The 25,919-nt window shown below is 39.9% G+C and overlaps 1 protein-coding gene across 10 annotated transcripts in view; it reads right to left on the bottom strand.

The window, feature by feature from the left end:
* The window catches only part of TANC1 (tetratricopeptide repeat, ankyrin repeat and coiled-coil containing 1), a 64,648-nt gene that overhangs the window by 20,296 nt on the left and 18,433 nt on the right, over nt 1-25,919 (bottom strand). For 5 of the 10 annotated variants that reach the window (XM_069021418.1, XM_069021409.1, XM_069021415.1 and 2 more), the window contains exons 3-9: nt 15,091-15,294; nt 8,704-8,877; nt 5,781-5,902; nt 4,652-4,841; nt 2,182-2,439; nt 1,484-1,603; nt 193-474 (exon numbers count right to left, since the gene is read on the bottom strand). In XM_069021418.1, the coding sequence (XP_068877519.1) occupies nt 193-474; nt 1,484-1,603; nt 2,182-2,439; nt 4,652-4,841; nt 5,781-5,902; nt 8,704-8,877; nt 15,091-15,294 (1,350 nt within the window). Of the gene's footprint in view, nt 1-192; nt 475-1,483; nt 1,604-2,181; nt 2,440-4,651; nt 4,842-5,780; nt 5,903-8,703; nt 8,878-15,090; nt 15,295-21,322; nt 21,375-25,919 lie in introns of those variants that run through there. The other 5 variants (XM_069021414.1, XM_069021419.1, XM_069021413.1 and 2 more) reach the window with 4 other exon arrangements.

The following is a 25,919-nucleotide window of genomic DNA, read 5'->3' as shown; positions in this document are numbered from 1 at the left end:
CTGAACCCACATTGTATCACGTTGAAGGTATTTGTCAGAACACAAAATTTTAACTCCTTCCTTTGCTCATTGGAAGAAAAAAATGTTTCCCAAAGACTTGATGAGGCCTGACTACCTTAAGCCAAAAAAGCAAACATGTGACTCCTGACGTCAGCACAGTAACCCAGACCATTACTCAGAAAAGGAACATACTTTTTGGAGATGAACTAGGGCTGTTGGAAGCTATTTGTCTCATGCGACTTCCATGGCAGCTGAGTGCCACCAGCCGTGAAATGATTGCAGTCTTCCCAAATCCCACATTTCCAGTAATGACAGCTCCCTTGTTCTCTGCTGGGTCAGGATTCTGCAGTTTTTCTTCAATGGCATGAAACAGCCATTCTCTTCCAACAAACACCGAGTCTGTGGTTATGCTTGGCACCTCAAACAACAGCGGCTTCAGCAAAATGTCCTGAGGCTTATAAGGGATGAAACGAGCTGAAAAGACATGTCAGGGAGGAAAGTTTATTAGAAGAAACTTGACATGCAACCAAGCAGCATGGTTTCAGAAGGTAACATCATTTAGAAGCCTTGTTACTATCAGTCATAATCAGACATTTCATCACAAAAACAATAATGTCTGATTGCCTCAGTTCAGGTAATCTCCATAATTTTTGCATGAATTAAATTGTAGAGGAAAGAAGCTACAGGTATAATCTGATTATTTTTTTACAATTGAACTTGATAGTAAGTTGTAGAATCCAAAGTTTTCTTAAAAATGCATTAATAATTCTACAAATGGGGAAGCATTTTTTAGAGTGAACTATGTGCTGAGCATCTCAGTGTTAGGTCTTCAAATCCGTAAAGACATTTACGGAGAAACAGAAAAAGGTACAGAGAATAACATAATTTTCTGTTTAAAAAAACCCCTTAAAGTAATACAAAAAAACCTACTACCTTGTTTTTCTGTACTTTTCAAGTCACAGGATCAGAAGTTACACCTTTGATTACTTTGATCTATACATCTGGGAAACACCTGATGACTTGGGGAAAAATTCCGGTTTGATTGCATAAAATACATTAAAATTTACAGGGATAATAATATTCACCAATAAAATGCTCTAAAGATTCATTAGTCAAATGTACTGTTACACAACTGCTGTTTCAGCATTAACCTATGACCGTGAAAAGCCATAAATCAAAGAGGGCAGCATAGTATTTACATACAATCCTCAAGATCAGTTTTACTAGGAGTTTACTTAAATTTTTCTGGTTTTATTGTTGGTTGTAACAGATGCACACAAATTCAGTCTCGAAACCATAGCATAATGCAGGAAAAAGAGTAAGTAAGCATCTTATTCGCAGATATGCAGTGACTTGTCAGGAGCATTCTACAGTAACATTGTGGGACAGGGCTGACCTGATCACAGACCATTCACATTCCAAACTACTGAAGGACTGTATGACTGTGCCAGACAGATGCAGGTGTAAATATCTCTGCCTTTACCTTCCTGCTGCACTTTTCCACCAGCGGTGTTGTGCCAAGGCAAGCGAATTGAAGTTCGTAAAGGAGTATTTCTTTGTCCATCCAAATAACTCAAATCTTCCAATTTGGTTGAACTTGTTGCTAGAGTATTAAAGAACTGAAGCTTATTTTTATCTCAACACAAGTTACAAAGAGTGTTATTATTTATTACAGTTCTTCATCCACATGTAACTTACAGAGAAGTTTTTCTAGACAATAGCAACAAAGTCATTCATGTTGTAACATTTACAAAATGCATTTCAATCAAGTTCACTAAGATTTAATTGGGTTTTTCCCCATTTAAATGGCACTCAGTTCTCCCATTGAGACAGTTTCCTTTTTTACTGTGGGAACAACCACATCAGCGACGTCAGAAGCGTTAGAACAGGTTCAGGTAATACCTGCTGATAACACTACGTGTCACCAGGCAGAGTCCTGGAATAACTGGTAGACTTTTGAAGTGTTTCAAAAGTCCTGACCTAATCAATACCTACCAGAAAGCACAGTTACAAGCCCTCTGGATGAGGGTTTTAAACAACTTAGGTAATGCTCATCTATTCAGTTTAGAACATAGGCTTTTTTGTTTTTATCCTATAGAGATACTTTTATACTAACGACAAAGATTCAAAAGAAATGTCCTATCATTAAGAAAATCCTTGGTTTTGACCTCAGGACTTTACCTGCAACAGAGTTTGGACGAGGCATTATTAAAGAGGCAGAACTCTGAGCATAAGGAAGGGGACCCTCTCCTGTTGGTACTTCCTTTGGCAAATTCTCAGAAGATCCAATGGCTTCCTCTTCTGCAACTGGTGAACAATTATCTGTTCTTCGGTCATGACTGATGCCTTGATGTTTTCCAGCTCTGAGACTCCCATCCTTACTCCATTCTAAACTGGATCCACTACGATCATCATTTTCTGATGAACTTGTTATAGTGGCTGAAAAAGAGGAAAAAAACCCAAGTAAAGTCAGAAGAAAATTAGAATTTTCATTCTCAAATGGCACTGTGAAACATAAATGACAAAATTTCAGTGTTGTTCAGAGGTCTGCAGCTTCAGCCTTGCAGGATGGTGAGGTACTCATACAACTCTGAATTCTTCCAGCTTAGGCTCACACTCATAAGAAATATAAGATTGGATGCTTCAATTCAACAGCTTGTATTCTAAGAAATACTAATAATACGGACATACAATTTAGAGGCAGTAGAAGAAAAAACCGAACTTTTCAGGCACTCCATCTCTGCACACACTTAAGATTGTACTTCCATATAACAAATTTATTTCATTTTTATTGTTGCATCAAAAAAATCTGCCTCCTCCTGAAGCATTAAATCTTTAGAACTCTGATTCCTCTTGGAGGGAAATGCAGCGAAAGGAAACCTGGGTACTCAAGATTTCCATGCTGACACAGCAGCAAGGATCCAGCAAAGCATTAATTTTGGCCAGCAGCCCAATCTTTTCTCCTACTTAGCTCCTTGCTGAGGATTAAAACCTGCCTTTACTACTATTATGTCAAACTCAATAGAAGCAAAGAAGAATTCAGTTACAGCAGTAAAACACTGGAAAACTAAAGGAAACCTGAACTGTAAGTAAAGAAGAAGAAAATGGAGAAAAGACTGATTTCCCATCAGTCTGCTGGTCTGGAAAAAATAGTGGGAGTAGAAATACAAAGGAGGCCCACATAACTAGCATGAAAGTGCTAGATATTTTCATGGGTGGATGAACCCTGTCAAAGACATTAGAAAACATATACTTGCTAAGTGTAATTTAAAATGCACATGTGCTAATAAGAGATTTGAATGCACAAACATACTTGTATATAAAAACCAAAAGCACAGGTCACTTAGCAGAAAGGTGCTTCTTCCTTCCCTTCTTGGTTTCATGCCTTTAGAGATATAACGGATGCTGCCCTGGGTAGCCAAGAGACAGGGGGTGTTCAAATTTTCCTGGAATTTGAGACATGAACAGGAGCTCTGCAGAAGAGCAGCAGATGATTTTCACAGTCCTGCAGCCATGAACCGCACGTACTTGACTGAAGGAACACAAGGAAGTTCCCCCTGCTCTTGCACTCATACACTCATCCTTCCTTTTCAGTAGGTCAATAAGCAACTTTTATCACTGTTCTAAAATACCTTCTTTAAAATACTGGTACTTACAAGGTTATACAATAATGATGTTGTCATGCCAGTACACTATTTTAAACAAACATGAGGTCATTCTGACCTTATTGAGAACATGGACATACCCTTGGACTATTTCAAGCTTGTCAACCATGGCTAGTATGTTCATATCAGTATCTACATTTGTGCTCTTTTCCCAGAAATAACGATTCTGCTATATCCTTTCCTTTGCGTCAAGATGTTCATGCTATCTCAAAACTAGATCCTACACAAAGCTGATCACATATCAATCTGACATGGAAGGAGTACACAGAATCATTTTCTTCAACTGAAACACTGAAGTTTTATACAGGAGTCTTTTGACCCATGACAAACAATGTCTCTTAGGTAACTGATCAGTAAAAATTATTTATACTGAGCTGGTTGGTACAAGGAGCTTGTGACAGTTGTCCTGAGAGGGTGGCTGCCTCCAATGGTCAGTGACTCCCCACACAAGATGCACATATACCCTCAACTCATCCATCTTTTAACGGAGGATCACACAATTTCATCTCTTCCATAATGTCCCATATAAGCTTCATTTTCATGCCAGTTACTCAAAAGTGTGCAGTGTTTTCAAATAGTTTCATTTAGGCTATTCTCATAAGAAATCACATCAATTATCGTTTCCTAAACTGGAAATTAAACCAACTTCAAGCTCTGCTGTGCTTCACCATTATGAAAAGCACTGTTAAGACCTCTAGAATGGAAAAGAAAAAAGGCATGAGAAAACAAGGAATGGAGAAAACCAGAGGAAATTAATTATTTCAAAGGAAAAAGGGGAGAAATTAGAACTGCACCAGGAAAACAAAAGAAACGAAATGCACACCTAACAACAGCAGCTGTTATAGCCAAGAACAGGATTTCGATCTTTCAAAATGGGATCCACAGACAGTGTAAACAGAACACAGTGACATAAAGCAGCTGTTCAGACTTGTACAATTAAGAGGAAAGTAATTTCTACTACCTGTACTGCTAATGAAAATGCTCACCTATAATCCCACTGTCCTTGCTCTCCAGGGTGGAGCTGGGGGTGCTGATGGTGCCGCAGGGACTGCCCTTGTTGGCTGCTGCTTTGCCAGTGCAGCTGTTGAGGGTTGAGCAGGGACTGTCGGTGCTGGGCGATGTCGTGCTGCTGGTGAGGGTGGAACAGGGACTCACTCCTTGGCTGGCAACCGCACACTGCCGTGGGAAGAACAAGAAACACTTACTGCACACCAGGCTGGACACTGTTGGGCTGAAAACTAGAGACCTTGAGGTGAGGTAGAATAAGAACAAAGTGAAGAACCCATTTTTCAAGTAAAAACGTCAAGAAGTAAAGCCTTGTCTAGACTGGGAATCTTAATCTTTCACATTACTCTTAAAAAGTAACCGCTGAAGAAAAAAGGGAATTTCACAGTTCAGTGAAAGAGCTGCAGTCAGGCAGATTTCTATTTAAAACTTTACTGGATACTCCTCCCCTCCAACTCTTGTATTTACTCTTTGAGTTGAAAAAATCTGGAACTGCAGTCTTATTATTTTTTCACTATCAGTGTGAAGACCCAAACTGATGCACTAAGGTTTAGGAGGGCTGAGACTAAAAGTGGAGAGAGTAAGGGGAAGGAGCAGAGGTTGGTAGTTACTGTGAAGTTTTAGTTAGCAGGTGAGTTTCATGTGGATAGTAGCTGCTTGCTTCTCTCCAGTCCCAAATGACAGAGAAGGACTGTCTGATAGAACTTCTCAGGGAGAAACAAACACACCCCTCTCCCCAGGCATACTCCCATTTTAACAAAACACTGGCCTTCTCCATTGCTGGAAATCACTGAAAACAGAAGGCAAAAATTTCTCCTAAATACTAAAAGCAGAGAGAATTCTAGAAGCTATTCACATTCACAGCAGATTAGAGTTAACCTCCAGAAATGGTAAGTCTATTCAGTTTGTGTTTTTTGAAACTGCAAATTTATCTTGCATTCTTGAAAACAAACACTTGTTAAAATTAAAGTCCAGTTCTATTGCTATATCTCTATTAAAAGGGATGGTATTTAGGCAGGCATCAAGTGACTGCAACTACCAAATAGAGGAAATAACTAGTCCTCTCTGAAACAGGATGAACATTAAGTATATTATACTCCATTATCCTACCATAACTTCGCTTTTCTCTTCCATGTGAGCAGAAGTCGAGATCCCTTCCCCCAGTAAAAACCCCAGTCTTGTCATCAATTCTTGTGCTGCAGGAGAACAGCTTGAATCTTTGTCAGGCTTTGCTTTGGATTGGGAGGAAAAAAGTTGAAGGTTAGAGTCTTATATTTGGAAACTGTTAAAAGAGGTGGTAAGAGTACAACAAAATTGTCCATCAGACTTTTAATTGCTGGTGGGTCATGGATCCTCTGTATAACCGCACAAATCTAGGGGAGGAAAAACCCACCTGCCAGTCAAACCAGAAATGTTTAAGTGCAATCAGTTCATCATTGGACTGATGAGTGACATAACACAACAATTCTTCTAATAGCAGTATTAAGCTCAATGCTCTAAAAGCTTAGTGGCAAGCCGAAATTCTATTTCTGTCATATAAAAAACCTGGAGAGTAGTTAATAACACAGATGTTTTGTAATCTCACAGTTAACACTAGAACTAGTACCATACATTTTTGTTTTGCTTGCTATGCAAAAGATGTGACACCAGTTCTAAACGTCCCAGCTCTTCTGCTGCAAAGATATTTAATTTTATCAGTACAGTGCTTTGAAATGTCTTCTGACATCCAACAGACAGAACAACAAACAATTCAAAATGAAGCAACTTGCAAAAAAAGCAGCCAAGCACAGCTCTGCCCTGGCACATACTCTTGCTAATGGAATCTCACAAACAAGCATTTCCAGCCATTTTCCTTCTCTGATGCCAGAAGTCTGGCCTCATCCACCAACCTGTGACCATCTGCTCTGACAGGAACATTTACAGGGCATTTATTTCTTTTGTCCATTATTATAAAAGAAAATATATAGCCTGTCCCATCCTCAGGTATAAACAGCTAATTAAATAAGGAGCATCTCTGTACCACTTGGAGAACCAGCTCCCAGCAGGAGCTGTTATCCCCAGAACTGCCAAGGGGGACACTGAGGAGCAGCTGCACGGCCACTTCCCAGCCAGCACACCGGGGCTGCTGGTGCCACCCCACACTGCTGGGAGTCAGCAAGGACACCCAAACAGCTCTAGCACTTCAACTTTCGGAGATGTTGTGCAACAAATGATTCCCAATTGCTATAGAGCGCCTCAGCGGGCAAGAGAAGTAGGTGCCCAGACTTACAGATGAATTTTAGGAGAGGAGAAACAAGACCCTCAGCTGCAGCACCTTCTGCACCACCACCAAGCGAGCTGGGGTGAGGGGGGAACCCACAAAAAATCCCAGCTGAACTGTCCCTTGGCCTTCCCTTCACAGTGTCACTGAGCCAGATCAGTGTCAGGACAATCTTTACTCTCTGTGAGGAGCATGTGGGTCCCTAACCATGTAAGACACAGCTGACACTCAGTGGTACCTGCAAACAGCACATCTTTCCCCAAGCTGCAGACTCGAAGAGAAATACAGAAAATAACAACTGTAACTGAACGGCCTGACCATAGCACCACTTCAACAATGGCCTAATTTTATGAGTGACATAAACCCCAATGTTTGGAAACATGAGCAGTTTACTAGTCAGTCCTCTGTCTTTATTTCACTCCAGCTCAATGCCTACTTGAATGCATGTATTTCTTAATTTTGCGGACAGCTTGAGGTTTTACTCTTCAAGACAGATTCTCACTTAATCCCAAAAGAAAGAAGTCTATGAAAGTAGATAGCAAAAGTTTTTTTATCTCAGAATTTTTACAAATTGCTAGGCCTTCAAATATTTGCCTGGAAAATACATTTCCTCTTAAAAATAGCCATTTTAAAGATTACAATTAATCTTTAAGTCACAATCGTGGAAACTACAGTTTGTGAAATCAACATCTTCAATCTTCTCTCAAAATTACAAACCTTATTATTATTATTATTAAATTATAATATTTGACAAGTCTGAGTAAATGTCAGGCAGAGTACCAAATTCAGTCAGTAACAGAGATCAAAGCTAAGAGCCTAAGGTGTTCAACCCAGCATCCACTGTTCCTTAAACACCAGAACCTGGTGCTGATCTCCAGCAGCCTCACCATCTGGGAGCACAGCTCTGTGAGAGGAGGAAAATCACAACATGGTCACCTTCAGACTAGGGGGACAAAGACTACATGTTTTCCCAGCTGGACCTACAAATTTAATGCCAGCACTACAAGATGGCTGTGAAGATGAAGGCACAAGAGTGACCAGGGTAACTATACCATATCAAATGGATGGTGAAAACAATTTGAAATAGTTCTATTTTTTGCTACAAAGCACCTATATTTTAGAAAGAAAACACTGGCTTTTTAAACCGTAGTTTCCTTTAAAACTGAAACAAAAGGAAAACAAAAGAATTTTCACCCGGAACATCATCAGTTATATCCACTGACCTTAATGTGGTTAGTTAAACTGAAAAATTAATCTAAAAATACGTGACACATACTGACATATGTGTCATGACATTCACTGTAAAAGCCATGCTCTGTCACACACTAGTCAGATTAAACCAACATGAAACTTTCCAAGAATGCCAATTAACTCTAGGGAGGTGGCTTCTCCCAGCTTTGCCAACACAGGAGTTAACTGTTACCGCCTTAGTCAGCAAATTTTTACAAAACTTCTAAAATGAAGCACTGCAAGGAATGCAATGCTACACACTTGAGTCAAATTATAATTAAAAACAACGTCAGAAAAATGCCAGAAGGCCTTTGCTCTATGTGGCAGTCACCAACACCAGGACATCACTTTGCCTGCAGTGCATGACCAGCCCCAAGAACTCAGACAGCTCTGAAGATAATGTAGGTGTAACAGCAACCACCTCCTCCTTGCAAAACACTGTTCCCAACACAGAATGGAATTTCTCATCCTACAGCTCATTAATGCACACTGTGTGAAGCGGCAGCGACGCTGATGTGGCAGGACAGCCGAGCAGACACTCACCGTTCGTGCCGGCCTCTCCTGGCTCCGACCCCTTCCGCAGTGGCAGGACTGCCTCACCTGGCACTCTGGGGCTTTCCACATACTTGGGCTTCCTGACCGGACCTGCAATGGGAATGAGCTGAGCGTATCTAACCCTTTCCAGATGGACCACAAGCTTCCTATGTCCTGTATCCTCTGTGATGTAAAAAAACCAGAGAAATTACTTCTTACACACACAGCTGGTATCACAAAGATCAGCGAGCTGCTGCACTTCCACTCTTGTGAGGAACACATGCTCTGGGCTTTTCAGAACACAAAGTCTGCTGGAAAACAAACCCAATGTATGTGGTATCTAAACTGCATACTGCATGTTACCCCAGTAGCTGGTCTCCCCCCTCAGTGCTGATGTGTAACTCAGGACTACACCTCAGGCTCTCAACTGTTCTACACCTTTCTGCACTTCCCACACTAACAGAGCAAAACCCCTTCAGGGAGCATTGCAGAGGGACTGTGGGCCTGATGCCAGCTGTCCCACATTGCCCTTGATAAAGGGGCTTTCTCCTTCTGCAGTTAGGGTCTTCAAAATGCATCCTTCTCCTTGGCTCAGAATTCAAGGGCACACCAAAGCTCTCTCACACTTTGTTTATTAAAACCTCGCCCTATATGTAGGCTGTGGCACATTAAGCATCCTATCTTTCCTTTTGGCAGCAGCCTCAGATGCTACATACATCTCTGAAAACTACATTGATTTCTTGCTCATTTTCCTGAGCACTTTAAGACTCATGACTGCTTTTAAAGACAAGTTGCATCTCTCCTCTGTGATCTCAGGCTCCCAGGGTCACAGGGCTGGGAAGGCCTGGCCACCCCATCACAGGGTAACATGCATCATTTGCCCAGAACAATCTGGGTGGACCCATCTGCTCTTTCAGATTTCCACCTAGAAGTGCAATATGGGAACATGGTGACAACCTAATTTCTAAGCTAAGAAATACTGGGCAGGAAGTGTCAGTCCTACACGAACACATATTTGCATCTCTAGTAGAGATTCTTGAGTCGATTTCACTTTTTACACCAACAGCTCGGCACCAACACCAGAGGGGGCTCTTCCAATGCTACTGTCTAACAAAAATATGGGGCATTGGTCCTGGCAAAAGCAGCTAAAAATACATTCTCTTGAAACAAAATCACATTCTTTAAGGAGGCAATAGTCCACGCCTGTCATCTGTAAGCATAATCCAACATATCCAGGTTGGACAACAAAAAGCACTCATTCTCAAAGAACAAAAAAACCCCAAAACGTGTAGCAGTTGTAAAATTAGATCAGCAGGGAAATATCTTCAGGATCTATGTTTAACACTTGTGCTTTAAGCTGTGGACGAGACCCTTTACTGAATTTTGATCCTCACAAACTGCTGTGGAAGTGACTTACAGTGCCTACAAACCTGATATACAACATTGGAACAAGTAGGAGAATTCTTGGTAAATTTATTTTCATGCACTAATCTAAATCAGGACACATGAATTAATCCTTGGATGAAAAGGACCCATTTAAATGTGAACTGCATCTGCAGGAACAGCAGCTCTTTTCCAGAAGTGTAAGATGGCTGAATCAGGTCTGACGGAAGGTTCATCCAGGACAGGGCTTTATCAGCAGCAAATTGCAGAGGAATCTAAGTAAGGGAAAACACACTCCCTGCTATGCTCTCGTGACTGCTGCTAAGTGCCTTATCATTTCCGGAGGCAGAAGTGGTCACTTGCTCTTTAAGAGTTCTAGATGGATTTTTCTCCCAAGAGCTAACCCCAGCCTTTCTTTCACAACCTGCAATATCTGCAGGTGAACACAACACTGCTGGACACAGTAACTACATTGTCTTCACTTCAATGCAATTGCCTTTTTTCCAGGTGGACAATACCAGTCCAGTCTATTACCATGACTTCTCCTTCAATGCCATTCCACACAGACCGTCACTCCTGCAGCCTGTTTTAGCTCTGTCCTAAATCTATTGCAGATTTTTAAAGTTGGTATCACCAGAGTTACACCAGTCTCCTCCCAAAGAGGACAAACTACAATTTATACAACTCCATAACTATATATTTTTAAAGTCATCTATTGCTTTGTTCGTAATTCTTAATGCTTTTTTGACTGCAGAAGAGCTGATTCCTCAGAAGATCGCTGTAACTTGTGCACCTCCATCCTTTCCCTCCCATCAGCACTAAGTGGATCTGTAGCTGTACTGATCCTGGGGATTGCCCAATGCAGGTGCAGGACCTTGGAGCTCAGACAGCTTAGTGCACACAGGAGGAACAGCCCCCCACAGCTCCCAAGGGTAGGGCACAGAACTGCAGCCTGAGATGAAACCAGTTCTCTGACCTAGTCTAGCCTCAAGAATCAGGATTAATTTGCTTATTAATTAGAAGTTTTAATTGAAGTTTAATTTCAAAATGTACTAAAGTTCTGTTGTACGTTTATGCAAGACTCTCCCAGCAGTCACCTCTGGTATTCACTGATGAAAATTCATTGATTTCAAAGGAAACCTTTCTCTGTTCAAGCATTATTGTATCATTAACCTAAGGCAGCAAACATTTTTCTCAAGTGCAGGAGCAACATCTTTCACTCAGATCTTAAACTCCACAATCCTTTTTTTTGGAATATCCCTTATAAATCAGTATTTTCATTCTTTTCGTTCAGCCTCCTAAATCAGACTATAATCAATTATTACCCCTTTAAGACAACAAATACCAATTTAGCTGCACACCTGTAAGATTACCAATCCAAACAATGTTCCATTCTAGCTTTGTAGTAGAAGATACTCAACTTACTGTGACAGTTTTTCATGTACCGCTCCCCTGCCCAGGGTTGTCCTGCTGACAACTTTTTCTTAGTTCTGTTTGTTTCTGCTCTTTTATCCACCTTTTCCTCAACTAACTATTTGTTAAGGAAGTTTCTGATTCCAAATGAACTGACAGGTTTAGTATGCCAATGATTTCAGGCTCCCTAGTGATTTCAGATGTAATTTCTCTCCTTGCCTTTTTTATAGCTAGAGTTGAGCACTGAACTGGGGCCAGAAACACTCGTAAATGCCGAGCTCTCCTCACAGAGCAAAGCTCCCACCTCCTATGCAAACAGATAAAGCACAGTGTATGTCTGTCTGTCTGTCCCTGACCCAAGGACTGTGCAGCTCTCCCTGTCCCCACGAGCTGTGCACACACCTGCTCTCACGCTGCAGTCCTGGTGAGCCCACACATCAGGCCAGGGACACTCACTGGTACCAGTGGGGACAGGCTGTGCTCCCAGCATGGAGGGACTGAGAAGCTCAGGCTTCAGCCTGGAGATGACCCGGGGCCAGCAGGCCAGAGCGAGGGGATCAGGATGGGACACCAGAGCTCTGAGCAGCAGTTTCAAGAGACACCAAACCCAGAGTGCTGTCCTGGACCAGCCACTTCCCAATCAATCTGTGTGTTCCCAACAGACTCTTGAGAACTTGCTAAGCGTTAAGGTACCTGAGTACTTTTCTCATGGGCCACCTGAGAATTGATAATTATTCACAGAACAAATATGCCTATGATTGAACAAAATCCTTTTAATCCAAAGAGACAGAATGAAAACACTGCTCTCCCCACAGTACTTCTGCAGCTAATCCACACCCGCAAAAGCATCCTCCTGAGTCATCTGGAGTGGAAAACTACACAAGTATACAACTCTCACAGAAGAAATCATTCCAAGCATAACATTCTTTTCCCATCACTGAAATTTTAATTAAAGAAGAGAAACTAAAAAAAAACCTGAAGCAACCTAGAATGTAAAACAACCTTCAAAATTAGCAAAAGTCATATGAGTAAAAATGTGTCTGACAGGACGGGGGGGAAGTACCCTTCCATTATTTTAAATTGAACAGTTTCTGTTTGGACTTATATACTGCTTGAATGTAAATTTACAAACTGGCCTTACAATTTGTCTATTGCTGTTGTTGCTGTTTTTCATATGGTCCTACTGCTAAATGGTAAATTACTGGAATTTACTACATTGTTCAAAATGTTTGCAATACCTTCTGCTTAACATGACACAGTCTAAGATTCTTTTAAGCCCCATCTATCGATGAATGTGCAACTTTCTAAAAAGATAAGAAAATTAAGTCTAAAACATACTTTCATCATTAGATAGATCACTTTTGGTGGACTGCTGGTTTTCCAACAGTTTGATGTGATAGATAACCAGATGGAGAGTGAATGAAGCATTAATAGAAGAAATAAATTTACTCCAGTCCCAAGAAAAATACTAACACATTTTAAAGAAATGACAAAGGACAGCAATACTTGTGGTTCACACAGGAGCAAAGCCAAGCAGAATTGACATCAGAACAAAAAAGCAAACCCAAAGTTACACCTCTGAAGCTACAGAGCAACACACACTTGGAAAAATGCAGAAAGGGCAATGAAAGGAAGAGCAGTAAGAACAACTTGTAACTAAATTACCTTACATGTAGGATTTTTCTGCACTAGACATCACCAACTTGAGTCTAAGTCTGTGAAACAGTCTGAATGCCAACACCAGTTACCCAAAACCATAAAATACTAAACAGTGCATTTTTTACTGCAGAATGTTCTTCCATGCATTATTTAACCATGAAAACCAATTTTTATCCACGCATCATACAAACATAAGATCAGCAAACAGAGATGCAGGAGCAGATAAACATCAGCCAGAGCAGACAAATTTCCTGGAAAAGCAGGAATGTACTGAGAATGAAGCCCTCAAACACAAATGTTTTCATGAACATTAGTGCAAGTAAGTATTAATTAACTACAACTTTTAGTTTTTAATTTGTAACTGTGAAACACAATATCAGAAAAATCCATTTTTAATTTACTAATCAAAAATTGTAACTAGAACAACTCAGACTCAAGAAAAAAACCATGAACTCTTCACTAAAATCTGAGTAGCTCATAGTGAGCATACTCTTTAATCATTACCATTGAGAATACATACAGTGTATTGTTTCAGTCTAATAGCCACTAAATAGAATTTTATTTCAGGGAAATAAATTATGCAAGGATATCACCTGATATATACCTGACCATCAACAAGCCAGAGTTGTATGAACAGAACAAAGGCAGAATCAATAACCATGTGGCAAGGGACAATCTTTTCTTCTGCCCTATTACAGTTTCAAAGACTTCAAAAAAATATTAACGATATTAATCTACACCAAAAACCACATCTCTAAGTAGTTGCTTTGTCTTCACCTGTAAACTGAGAGGACTGAAATTAGAATTTTGTTCTACTATTGTTAGACAACTTTATCACTATAACCCGACTTCAGAACACTACTTCAGCTTCCTGTGCAATCCTTTCTTCTTTCACTCACCATATCCTGAAAGATCTGTAACTTACTGTCATGCTACTGAAACAGAGAGCTTTGAAACCAGGACATTAGTATAATCTTGTTACTACCCTTGTCCCAGATACCAGACAGCTAATTTATATTAAATCATCTTCTATTAGCTAGAGTTTGGTGAAAGTCAAAGGAATAGCACAATGTTTCTGTCAACCTCCTACCACCTGGTTAGGTCTTTGTACAAAATAATGACACATAAATGCCAGGGCATTCCCAGCACTGTAGCATCTCAGGAAAGTCTTTTCCCTTGGCTGTGGATCACAGTGGAATGACTTCGCAGTCATCAGGAATATGGTTCTTCGGTCATGACTTATCAACTGTTCAGCATTTTCTGTGCTGACAAATCCCAGCTTTTGACACGCAGTTCCCAGACCTTAAAAACTCAAACCTGTTGAGTGTCTCCACAGGCAATAGGAATATGGACAGTTTCACTTGCCTCTCCCACTCTGACTCAAGTGAACCCAAGTGATCCCACTGTGCTGGAATGATTTCTATGCACAGAATGCTGATAAAAGGAGCCTGATGGAGCCCCATATTTAGCCTGGGTCACACACCAGTGTGTAGGCCCCACTGAGGACACAACTGCTGAAAACGAGCAACTTTCTTGTCACTTCCACAGCAATTTATCTATTAACACATTTGTGTATGGAGATACAAGTAAAATAAATGAACTGTAAAAGTCGCAAACAACACTCACTCTTACACAGTCACTAACACATGCACAAACAAAGGTTTCTGCAGCAGTCCTCTACCTGATACACTAACCATAAATAACCAGTTGTAATCATATTCAGACACTTCAGTGTAAGTACTTACAACACCAATTAGAATAAATTTTTGCCACATGAAATAATACATTCTATTTAATAACCAATTACTTTTTTAGCCTGGAAACTGCACTGCTCTTGCTGCAAAAGTTTAATAGGATTTTACTATGTTATTTTATGCAACATTTATCAATAACTGAGTTAACATGTTATGAAGATTTTAGGTGCTCATTGTTTCATCTTACCTGGAGACTTCTTGTTTGCTCTTGCCTGCATCAGATAGGACTGGCGTGGCAGCAGAGGCGAGGACGGCAGCGACATTGAGACTCCTTTGGCCAAGTTCGTTCTGTAAGTGTCCTGGGAGCCTGGCTGGTCACCAGTGGGGAAATCTGCATTGTGGCCAGATGTTGATGTAACCTGCAAGGAATTCTCTGGGCAGCAGTCACCTGCTAAAAATAAAATTTTGTCATCCATTAGGTGATGTGCCAAAATAAACAGCCTAGAGTTGCATTGAAATTAAAGTATTTAACACAGGAAAACATCTGATAGTAACAGTTGAGCATGACTTGCCCTACTGTGCTCCCTCCACTGCAGAATCCAGATAACCACTGGGAAAATGTAAATACACAAGTAAGCAACAGTTTAATTTAATGTAATGAAGACAAAAAGGGGGAAGAAAAACCTCACTTTCAACAGTCTACTTCTCAGATTTCGTCCTTAGGGTTAACATCAAGTTTCCTATGAAGATAAAAGTATTTTTCAAGCTAAAAAGGTGTTTTAGCGCCACTGTAATAGCCTGAAAGTCAGGACCACCTGAAATATTGTTTACTGAACTAGTTAAAGGAGGGTTGGGCTACCCCTTACATGCAATGAAAAGGTAGATTACTAATAGACACACTCAGAAGTGGGCAGTCTTAAGATTTGTTTTTCCAGTTTTAGTGGGAATAAAGAGGCTAAGGATTTTCTTTCTCTGTTCTTCTGAAAATTAAACTTTAACAACAACCAATTTAAACACAGATTTAATGTTGGGGACATTATTCTTTATTCTTCAATATAGAATATGTGAGTTAGCTTCAAAAGGTATTGAAAACACAGTAGAATGGTAATGCAGCTAAATATAACTAGAAAATACTGGGATTCTTGTCTTTTTACTAGATACATATCCAGGCTGTAGTTTGGAATTTGTACGTATTTCAGGAGGACTGCTGACTCATCCACCTGCACTTCCTTCATTTCTATTTTCCCTTTTATGATGGCACAATCTGTGTAATTCATTGCCACCTTAGTACACTTTTGAAATTTGAATTAATTTATCCTTCTCTATTGTATATGAAACATTACAACACGGAAGAGAGCTGGATGGAGCTAAATAGCTCTAATCAGTAAGTTTAGAGTATTTGATCATGACAGCAACTGCAAAGATATTATACAGTCAATATACAGAGACACTACTGCATGTTAGCAATTTTTGTTCCAGCAGTACTCTGATTTTTCTTTTTTCTGATGCTGTGGAGAGCAGACTCCCATGACTCAAGATTCTGAGAGCAGTATGACCTAAAAGACAAAAATCTAAAATGTGTACCACAGAAATTCCCCTTTTCAATCACTTAATTTCCTAATTTTACAATAAGCCTTTGCACATTACCACTCATATCCCCATGGTGTTCAGACAGAACAGCTCTTTGGAGCAAAACCCATACCTTGAGAAAACCCAACCATACTGGCTTCAGCCTAAAGGTGTTGTATCCTCAGTGATGGTAAATGTGTTTGAACAGTACTGTGTTCTGCTGAAGCAGGAAAACTCCTGTTATAAATGTAAAACAGTTACGATACTAGGGAACAGCAGACACCTACTAGACAAATATCATTCCAAAAAGGAGGAACAGAACCCTGCTTCTCCAGGCCCTTTCTAAAAAGCTGTTAACTCAAGGTAAAAGACCAACCCCACACTTGGGAGCTCAGAAACCATGCAGACCAGGAATAGCAGAGAACCAGCAGAGCATGTACACCATAGTCCCTGGAATGCTAGGCACAAAGCAGCTCTTCCACTAGAACTCCCCTCATGGCCCAAGTGCAGCTCCAGTGGAAGCCTGGTGCAGCCCCTGTCCCTCGCTGACTCTGGCCGAGGCTCTCCTTTGCTCAGCACACAGGGGGCACGGCAGCAGGGCCAGCTCCATGCCCGGGCCAAGCTGCCAGGGGCTCCCACTGCGGTGGCCCTGCCCAGGGCAGCGCGGCCTCAGCGAGGGGCTCCTGGCTCCGCAGCACAGAGCCAAGCCTGCAGCATCATCTCAGGTGGACCCACAAACGTGTGGCCCCCGCAGTGCAGCGTCCATATCAGCAAGAGGAACCTCATTTATGGCTGCCTCCAGTTCAATTACATGTGGGATAATGAAGTGTGGCAAGCTTTTTACATGCTTAGATCATCCTTTCCTAAGCCTCTAAATCTATCCTGTAGATTTTATTTATCCTAATCCTGCACTTTCTATTTTGTGTAAATTGGACTGATGATGAATCTCCACATTTCATCCAAATAACAGAAAATTCCCACAACATACGTGGATCTACACATGACAAGACAGACCCAAAGTTACCAAGCTTGTGGGATCCACCTGGTAATAGATTATGCTTCCCACACAGCAATTTAACATTAGGGAAACAATACTAGAAAAATGCATGAGAAATACCTGTCAAAATACAATTTGTTACAATGCTGAGATACTAGCAGATGCCACACACTGATAAACACAAAACCCCAAAATTACTTGTCACTAACTTAAAGGTTAGTAATTTAAAATATTTTAGCTACCAGAACAATACTTTAAAATTACATGACATTGCCTGGTGTCTACCAGAGTATAAAGCTGGCTACGTCAGTTCTGGAGTGGAAGATGACCTCTCGCAAGTTTATTAGTGTCAAACAAACACATAAGGCAAGGTGCCGTGAAACCCCACTTTCATTTTTTTAAAACCTCCGAGCTGTACATTTTCCACTGCCAAGCAGCCTCTGGACAAAAACCTTTCATAAGCATCAATCAACGCTGGAGTTCTTACTCAGTAGTTAAAGTAACCACAGAAACAACTTAAAAGCTTTTAAAACCACACACAAAAAGCTCGGAGAACAAAAATCAAATCCCAATTTAGCTGCACCTAAGGATGCAACTGAATGGCATAATCTGATTAATAAACTACTTTTTTTTCCTTTAGATACGAGAAGATACAAGGATGGCTGACTACAGCAATGATTTTGCAGAGCTTAATATTCTAAAAGAGAACTTGAACTTTAAGATTAAACTAGTCCTACTGAATAGGGAGGATAACTAAAATGGAAACCTTCACAGAGTCTATATCAGTATTAAACATAATAAAATGCATCTAATTCTTCACTCAATGTAAGTTGCTTAGAAACCAGAAGAATGGCAACTACGTTACCAAAATACGTGTAAACTGAGTTTGATGTTGATGTGGAAATTCAGATCATTTTAACATGAGGGAATAGGACCACAACTTTTGCAACAATGAGAGCTAAAACAATGAACATGCAGCCTCCTTGATCCTGGATACTGAGAGCAGCCACCGAGCAAACTCTGTTCCATGAATTCCCTCAACAGGCCCTTCTGGGATAGCCTGTTTCGTCTTTCTCTCCCTTAACCTTTTGACGAAAGTGAAACAAGACTCTCAATCCCCTTAAGAAAAATACCTGATATAAAATTGTGCTACAACAGAAGAAATCTTAAGTTCTGCAGTTCTGCTTAAGATGTTTTAAAAAGAAAAAAAAAGTGCTAACACTGCAGGACGCTGTTGCTGACCAAGGCTCCCTGTGAGTCCCTACAGAGTGAAGAGCACCACCAAATCCAACACTTCAATGTGCTCACACGTTACTACTGACAGTCTTAACAAACTCCATTCTGCTTCATAAGATGTGCTTCACCCTAACAAATATTAAGAAAAGATATGACCTTACAGATAAGCTCAGAAGGAAACTACATGTGGGAAAAAGAAAACAGTTGTAAGAACAAAGAAAGACATCCAAACTGGAAAGCCCCTTCCAGACAAAGGCATCTTCTCTATGTCTACGTAGTAAGAAACTGTTTAAGGATTACCAAACCCAGTGGGTTTAATGTTCTTTCAATAGAACTGACAGGCAAGTGTACACAGAACTCTGTAACAGGGCTCAGTGACTGAGTATAAGGTGCTTCATTTTTATTGTAAAACACTGACCATTGCCCTTTAGAGGTTCTGTGTCTTTCAAAATTGAAAAGCTTACGTGTGTGTGCTTGTACATACACAGCCAGTCCAGCTTCGGGAGAGGGCAATCCAGGAGGGCCTGGGGAGCCCAGTGTCCCAGTCTGTCCAATTAGGACAAGGCAATCCAGTCACACCACTACCAACACCTACCAGGAGCTGCAGAACCATTCCTGCCAAGTGGAGCCATCCATAGCCAGCCTTCTGGGACAGGACACAGGCTGCTGGCATGGAAAATACATGCATGAGGGAAGAGCAACATTTAATTCTTTTGCTCTTGAGACTCTGGAAAGACCAGAAAAAGAGAGAAACTAGCAAGGAATGGGAAGAAAACACATTACAGCCTGAGTAAAAGAAGCAGTGAAGTGCACTGAGTGAGAAACAACCCAGGCAAAATTAGAATAAATGGTTTAAATGGTGAACCTTTGCCAACTCTGCTCATACTTGAGATTATTTGATCACTTTCTGGCATTTATTTCTGCACCCTGGATTACTTTAGCAGTCCACAAAATATTAATGTTCTCCTGTATCTCTTAAAAAAACCAATCAATTTCTAAAGAAAACAGTGAAAAATAGAGGTTATTCAGACCACTGAAGTAATTTGCATACGTGTTTCAAGGGCAGGATCTTTTTTTGAGGGGAGGTGTTTATAGGCACATGGGATACATCACTGGAATTAGCTTCTGAAAAGACATTCACCACATTAAATACTCAATGCTCACCAAAAAGCTTAAGCTCTTAAATAACTGACAAGAGCAGCCGAAAGTGGGCAAAGCAACACAGGATAATCAAAAACAGCTTCATATTTTAAGCATGAAACAATGCTTCTTCTGTTGCAAGGTATTTTTAGAGTAACAACAAAAAGTCAAACTGAAACTTAAAAGTATTCCATTCCAAGTTCAATTTTCCAGACAGTGGATGTGTACTTTATGCACCACAAATGCCCTTTGCTCTTAAAATTCAAAGCCTAATTTGGACAGAAAAAACCAATTGGATTTGCATGTTTAGATTTTAAAAGGCAAACTTATTTTATTTAATGGCCTTTCAATTTTCCAGAATGGTACCTGAAATCTTGATGCTCTCAGCTGGGTTCAGAGTGTATTAGTCAGAAATGCTGAGTGAGATGTTATGCAAGACAGGGGAGTTCAAACACGCATTTAGCTGACCATGGTCAGCTGAGAATCAAACCTTTACTGCTACAGGGAAGTAATTCTTAAAACACTCAGTTTTAAAATAAGGATTAAATAGTGGGTCTGGGTCTTAACAAAATGTTAGGCTTTTCTGCATAGCAACTTCACTTTTCTTTGAGAGTAGCAATTTAGTGGCCACTAGCAATAAAAACAACAAACAAATAATAAAAAACCCCAAACCACAAAAATCAAAAAAACAAACCAAAACCCAAAAAAACCAACACTCAAAACCCAGTGACAGTGAATTTCAGCAAATTTCTGTTTATCATTCCAAGTGCTGCCCCAGTGCTGCACGTCAGGCTTTTAACAGGGGCCCTGGCTGAAATGAAAGAGAGAAAGTAAAACAGGGATGGTGGAACCTCATATGAGTGATCACAGCTCATGCCTTTGAAAGACATTTTACTTATGAAAAAGAATACTAAGTATAATCTCAATTTTTTAATTGTAACTGACGTGAATAAAAGAGAGGAAATTTCAAATTCACAGATTTCATCCAACTTGATCAGTATACAATATTCCTAAAGGGAACGGCAGACAAACAAAAGTAACTAACGATATGCCAGTCTACAATGGAATATAATTCAGAAGTAAAGCATCCACTCTACAAACATTCAACACTCTGTACACGCGTATTTAAGTCAAAGATACTTACACAAAGACACCTGAATATAAGAAGAAGGAAACTAATGCAAATGTAAACTAGGTCTTAAAGAGTATTGATCTACCAGATCTGAATCAAACAAGACACAAGAAAGATTTATTCATATGGACCCTTTTTGCAGACCAAATTTTAAAAATCCAAATATTCAGGCAATCACTGAAAGTCTGATGCATACAAATCCATAAGTACTTCAGTAATTTTTATTTCAGAAATCAAAACCACCCATCTTGTTTCTCCGGATTCTCTGCCTTTAAAGCACTATGTTGCTACATTCTAAACATTACCTTTTTGTTGACATAATAATCTGTCCCTTGTTATTTGAGCACTACTATTAATGTCTAATAAGCCTTGAAACTGGAAAACCTAAAAGTTCCAACTACTTACCACATTGAATTTCTATTGACATCAATGAAGTTTTCATGCATACCATGTACTACATTTGATGTTCAACTTCTGATGGGATTTAGCGCAGGAAGAACACTGCAAACTAAGCACAATGCTGCCATTATTCGTGTTCCTTCAGGCCTGATATTGGGTCAACAGAATGACAATGCTCATGCTACTAGAAAGCCATCTGAAATAACTATGTTCCACAGAAATTTAATATACAGGATTTTCTTTTCTTTTTAAATTAAAATACATTACATGTATTTTATACTGAATAAGCTTTTGCTTAGTAAGTAAAAAAAAAAAAAAGGCAGATTCTCAAATGCAAGCAAGCTGCTGACTTTGGGACAGTTAAAGAAAACAACTGTAATTATATACTGGAAAACAGCTGGCAGTACAGAAACCCAACAGGAATTACTAATACAAATTTATCTCTGAAGTATTTTTAAGCACTTAAGAATGAGTAGCTCTGTAGAATTCCTAAACCATATAATAATTAAGAAGTATTTTTTGTTTATATTCTGAAGCTTCTTATGTATATTCTTTTTCACCTCACTGCAGACACAGACAGGACTTAGAGTTAACCTGGTAGAACTTTAATTTGAACAACAGTCTTCTGGATCTGATTGCTTGAACTGTGTCACTAACATAAACAATTTCTGTGCTATATTAAAATAAAAACAGCCAGCTCCTTTCAGCTGAGGCCAAAGGCACAAAATCTCTTTGTGGTTACAGAGGTCAAGTCAAAAACCTCAAGGAAATAAACTGGACAACAAGTAAACCTCAACAATGGACACACAGGAGAGAGCGCATAAAGACACAGTTCTACAGTAGGTAGAAAGAAACACACAGCAGAAAAAGACAAAGAACTGAGATTACCTTAAATCTAGAAAATAAGGTCCATTAACAAAGCAAAAGGCAAAGAGCAAGGAACGAGAACACACACCCTCAGCAGAGGTCACAAGATGAGGTATCTCTGCCACATCCCACTGGGAACACCTCCCAGGGAATGTCTAGAGGACTTGGAAACTTTGCAAGAGTTTAAAGAGAAAATATTTATTTGACAACAATAAACTGACAAAGAGGAGAAAGTACCACTTTTTACTTTGTTTCTGGGACTGACTAAAAAACTTGAGAAACAAGGGGAAACTGTGTGAGTAACTGCTGTACATTTCCAGCTCAATGTATGTGAGACACATAAACCTACCTATTACTTTCTGGGACACAAAAATTAATCTTCCTGTTTACCCTCTTCCTGCTTGGTTTCAAACATTCCCAAAATAGTTTTCTGTTTCTTTAAGATTACAGGTGCAGACTGTGGGTTTTTCCCCCTCAGGTTCTGTCCTTTATGAAGTATGTACATCACTAATGCAAGGAAGGACAAGACAAAAGAAAAATCAACTCACAGACAGCTATCTCTGTTGTATGGAAATAACTGTGTCTGAAGGGCTGTAAAGACAGGTTGCTTCATGCTGCAGAAAACCAGAAAAAATCTGTATGCAGAAGAAGTTGTATGTCTGGGTTGTTTGAAATTTTGTCTGTTTGGCACATCTGTTTACCTAAGTAGGATACCAACCACCTTGTCTTCAAATTCACATTTAGAAATACATTCCGTAAGTTTTGCTTTCTAAAGCTATTCTACACATAACTTGCTGAACACAGCTCTTTTCACCTGTGTTCACGTATGTTTGCACAAACTGATAATTACATATGTGCGTGTTTAAACACACTAATTTTGCTTCATTTAGATTTTACCTAATTCTACAATAGCCACTGCTTAGCTATCAACGTCTCCCAGCCACATCTAAATAAAGCCCTTTTCAACAAAATGACTGTAGAAGAATTTCTACTGAAGCAACTGCAGGGTCTGAGCCCAACTATGTACCCCTAATTACTGCTTTTGGTGCTTCCTGAGGCATCATTTTCCCAAAAGTGACGTTCCCACATGACAGCCTTCCACCTGATCAAGGCAGAAACTATTTCTACAAAGATGTTCTACAACCCTTCAGCAGAGCACTTCAGTCTCTCTCTCAAAGCATCAATACAAATTCTTGCAACCCTGTTTTTCAAGGTAACCCTGAATTTAAAAATCTATTAAAAACTGCAATCAACATTCCCAGCAGCTATTTCAAAAATGTTATGCACAGCTTCAGCTCTTAAGCCCTTAAGTCAGGGCAAATGAGAAATTCTAACATTAAAATCCACACAAGCTACTGTTAAGAAAAGTCCTAATTTCTTTTTGTCCTTTAACCCTTTTACATTTTTAAATATTACAGCTGCGCCTGCCTTCAATCTAGAAAAAAGCACCACCATTCCTACTTGCACTAGTTCCACAAGCCTATCCAGCTGTAAAACCCATAAAATAGAGTTAACACACAAACAGGAAGTTCTATTCAGTCAAACAGGAATCATCCCGCTCAGATCTGAATTATGCACACTTCCAGGCGTTCCTTTCATGTAACCCATGGGACAACTGGGGTTACTTCAGTTTAAGAGTAAGCTGCTGCAGTTTAGCCTAAACCCCTTCCAATTTGACTCCAAATGGTCACATGTGGTCAAGGCACAGCTGCAACTCATCACCCTGGTGTCCCTCCTATGCCGGCTGGGCTGCCCACTATGACCCACATGGATTTTACTACCTTCTAGCTCCTCAGCATCACTCCTAAACCATGACTATACTGAAAAAAGACCATGGCAGTCTTTCCAGTTGTGTTCAGGGTGGCCCTACTAGGATGCGCTGTCTCCTTCCTTCCACACCAGAAGCTCTGAAAAACCTGAAAACTTTTTCAAAACTTCATAAGCAAAAAATCAAGTCCATGTGCCCACAGAGCTGAGAGAAGCACCTAAATTTACTATCACGTTCCTCTCTCCAACAGCAGTTTGAAGAATGGCCATATCTGCATTAACTGTCCTATCTCTCTAGTCAGCTCCCATTGCTGGGGTGCATTTCAACTCTCTTTAGAGAGCAGGAAATTTTAAGCTGTTGTTCCTATTCCATATCCAAAGGGCCCTGAAGTGGGACAACTCTACAATCAAAAAACCCCTTCAATTTCTCACTGTTTTCAGTTTAAAGACCAGGGAGACAAGTGAGCAAAAATAAGCTCTACAAAGACCAATGTTCTTTGCCTTGCTTCACATCTTTTCTAAAAGTGGACAAATGTGTTACAGCTGAAAGAACTGGAATGTCCTCTGGAACAACAGAGAAAGCTAATAAACTGGACATAACTTTACAGGAAGTCCTGGATGTAACACAGAACAGAACAAAATGCACACATCTCTTTCCAAACTTTTCACATCATCTTCAAATGCAAAATAAGCCAAAATTTCTGAAATCCTATGTAAAAATTATTTACTTTCTTTTAAAAAGCTGCTCCTGAACTCCTCCTTGCTCTAGCTCTCACCAGTCAGGCATTATTCACCAATTTTTCTCAATACTTGGTTTCCATAACATCTAATTAATACACAAAACTCCAGATCTCTGCTTAAAAAAACCCAAAAAACCCCAAACAAACGCACCAAACCAAAAATTAAACCAAAAAACTTCCCACGCTCTAACTCTTCCCTCACTGCTCAGAAATACAGCAACAATATATTTGCAAAAACAGAGAGAAAAATCCTCTTTTGTACACATTAATCCAGACAGATGTCATGAGATCCTAAAATAAAAAAACATGCTTTCTGACCTACAGGAAAAAGGCTTTTCCAAGCTTCAGATTTTAATCAAAGCCTGGTCAGAGCTCCCTTCCTTCTGAGCTTAAACCAACTCCCATGTAGTATTTTAAGAAAAAATGTACCAGTGAAAGCCTCACCACAGGAATCTTTAGCCCACTCTGTTTAAACAACCCCAGCTGGTAACTTCAAGTCAGCAGCACACACAAAATTAACAGGATGCCTTTCGTCTTGCTCTGTGACCATTTCTGTGCATCTCTGATCTCGTGTCAATGTTTTTTCTAGTCAGCATAGCTCCCATCATTCAATCACTTAGAAAGGAACTGTGGCAGAGTGCAAACTTCACAATACCACAAAAATTTCCCGAAGAACAACACATTACCTGCCAGATGAACTCAGAACCAGTTTTTGCAAAAGAACAGTGAAAATACCCTCCCCCCTTGTAGGGCTCAGTGTAACTGTATAGTTCTAGAAGCTGAAATGCAAGACACACATATAACTTGCTTTCCAAAAAAATAGGACTATGTTGTTTTACAAGTTCCAATAAATAAGGATGTGGCAGCTTTATTATTATGCTCTGTTCTTTATACGTTTAAAAAATATTTGGATTTACTTATATTTTACTCTGGGAGTAAGAAGTTCGTGTTGCTAAAGAGCATAAATTTACTCTTAGGGATAATTTAGGATCAAACTCATCAGACAATCGGGAATGTTAGTCTACATTAATAATTTGAAGTTAAAAATAAAACTCTGAAAAACAAGTAACTTTCACTCAGGCCCATGAGCTTTGCATCCACTGCAGCAAAGACTTCAGCATGCCTGGCACAGAGCAGGCAGGTTCACACCACTCACCAACGCCTGGCACATCTACAACTACTGCTCCTCCTCAACAAGCATTGCTGGGCCTTCTCTGCCCTTGAAAATA

This window comes from Aphelocoma coerulescens, chromosome 7, assembly GCF_041296385.1.
Source record: "Aphelocoma coerulescens isolate FSJ_1873_10779 chromosome 7, UR_Acoe_1.0, whole genome shotgun sequence".
NCBI classification, from domain to species: domain Eukaryota; kingdom Metazoa; phylum Chordata; class Aves; order Passeriformes; family Corvidae; genus Aphelocoma; species Aphelocoma coerulescens.
The sequence above is the reverse complement of the archived record's forward strand: the minus strand, read 5'-3'. Positions and strand labels throughout refer to the sequence as shown.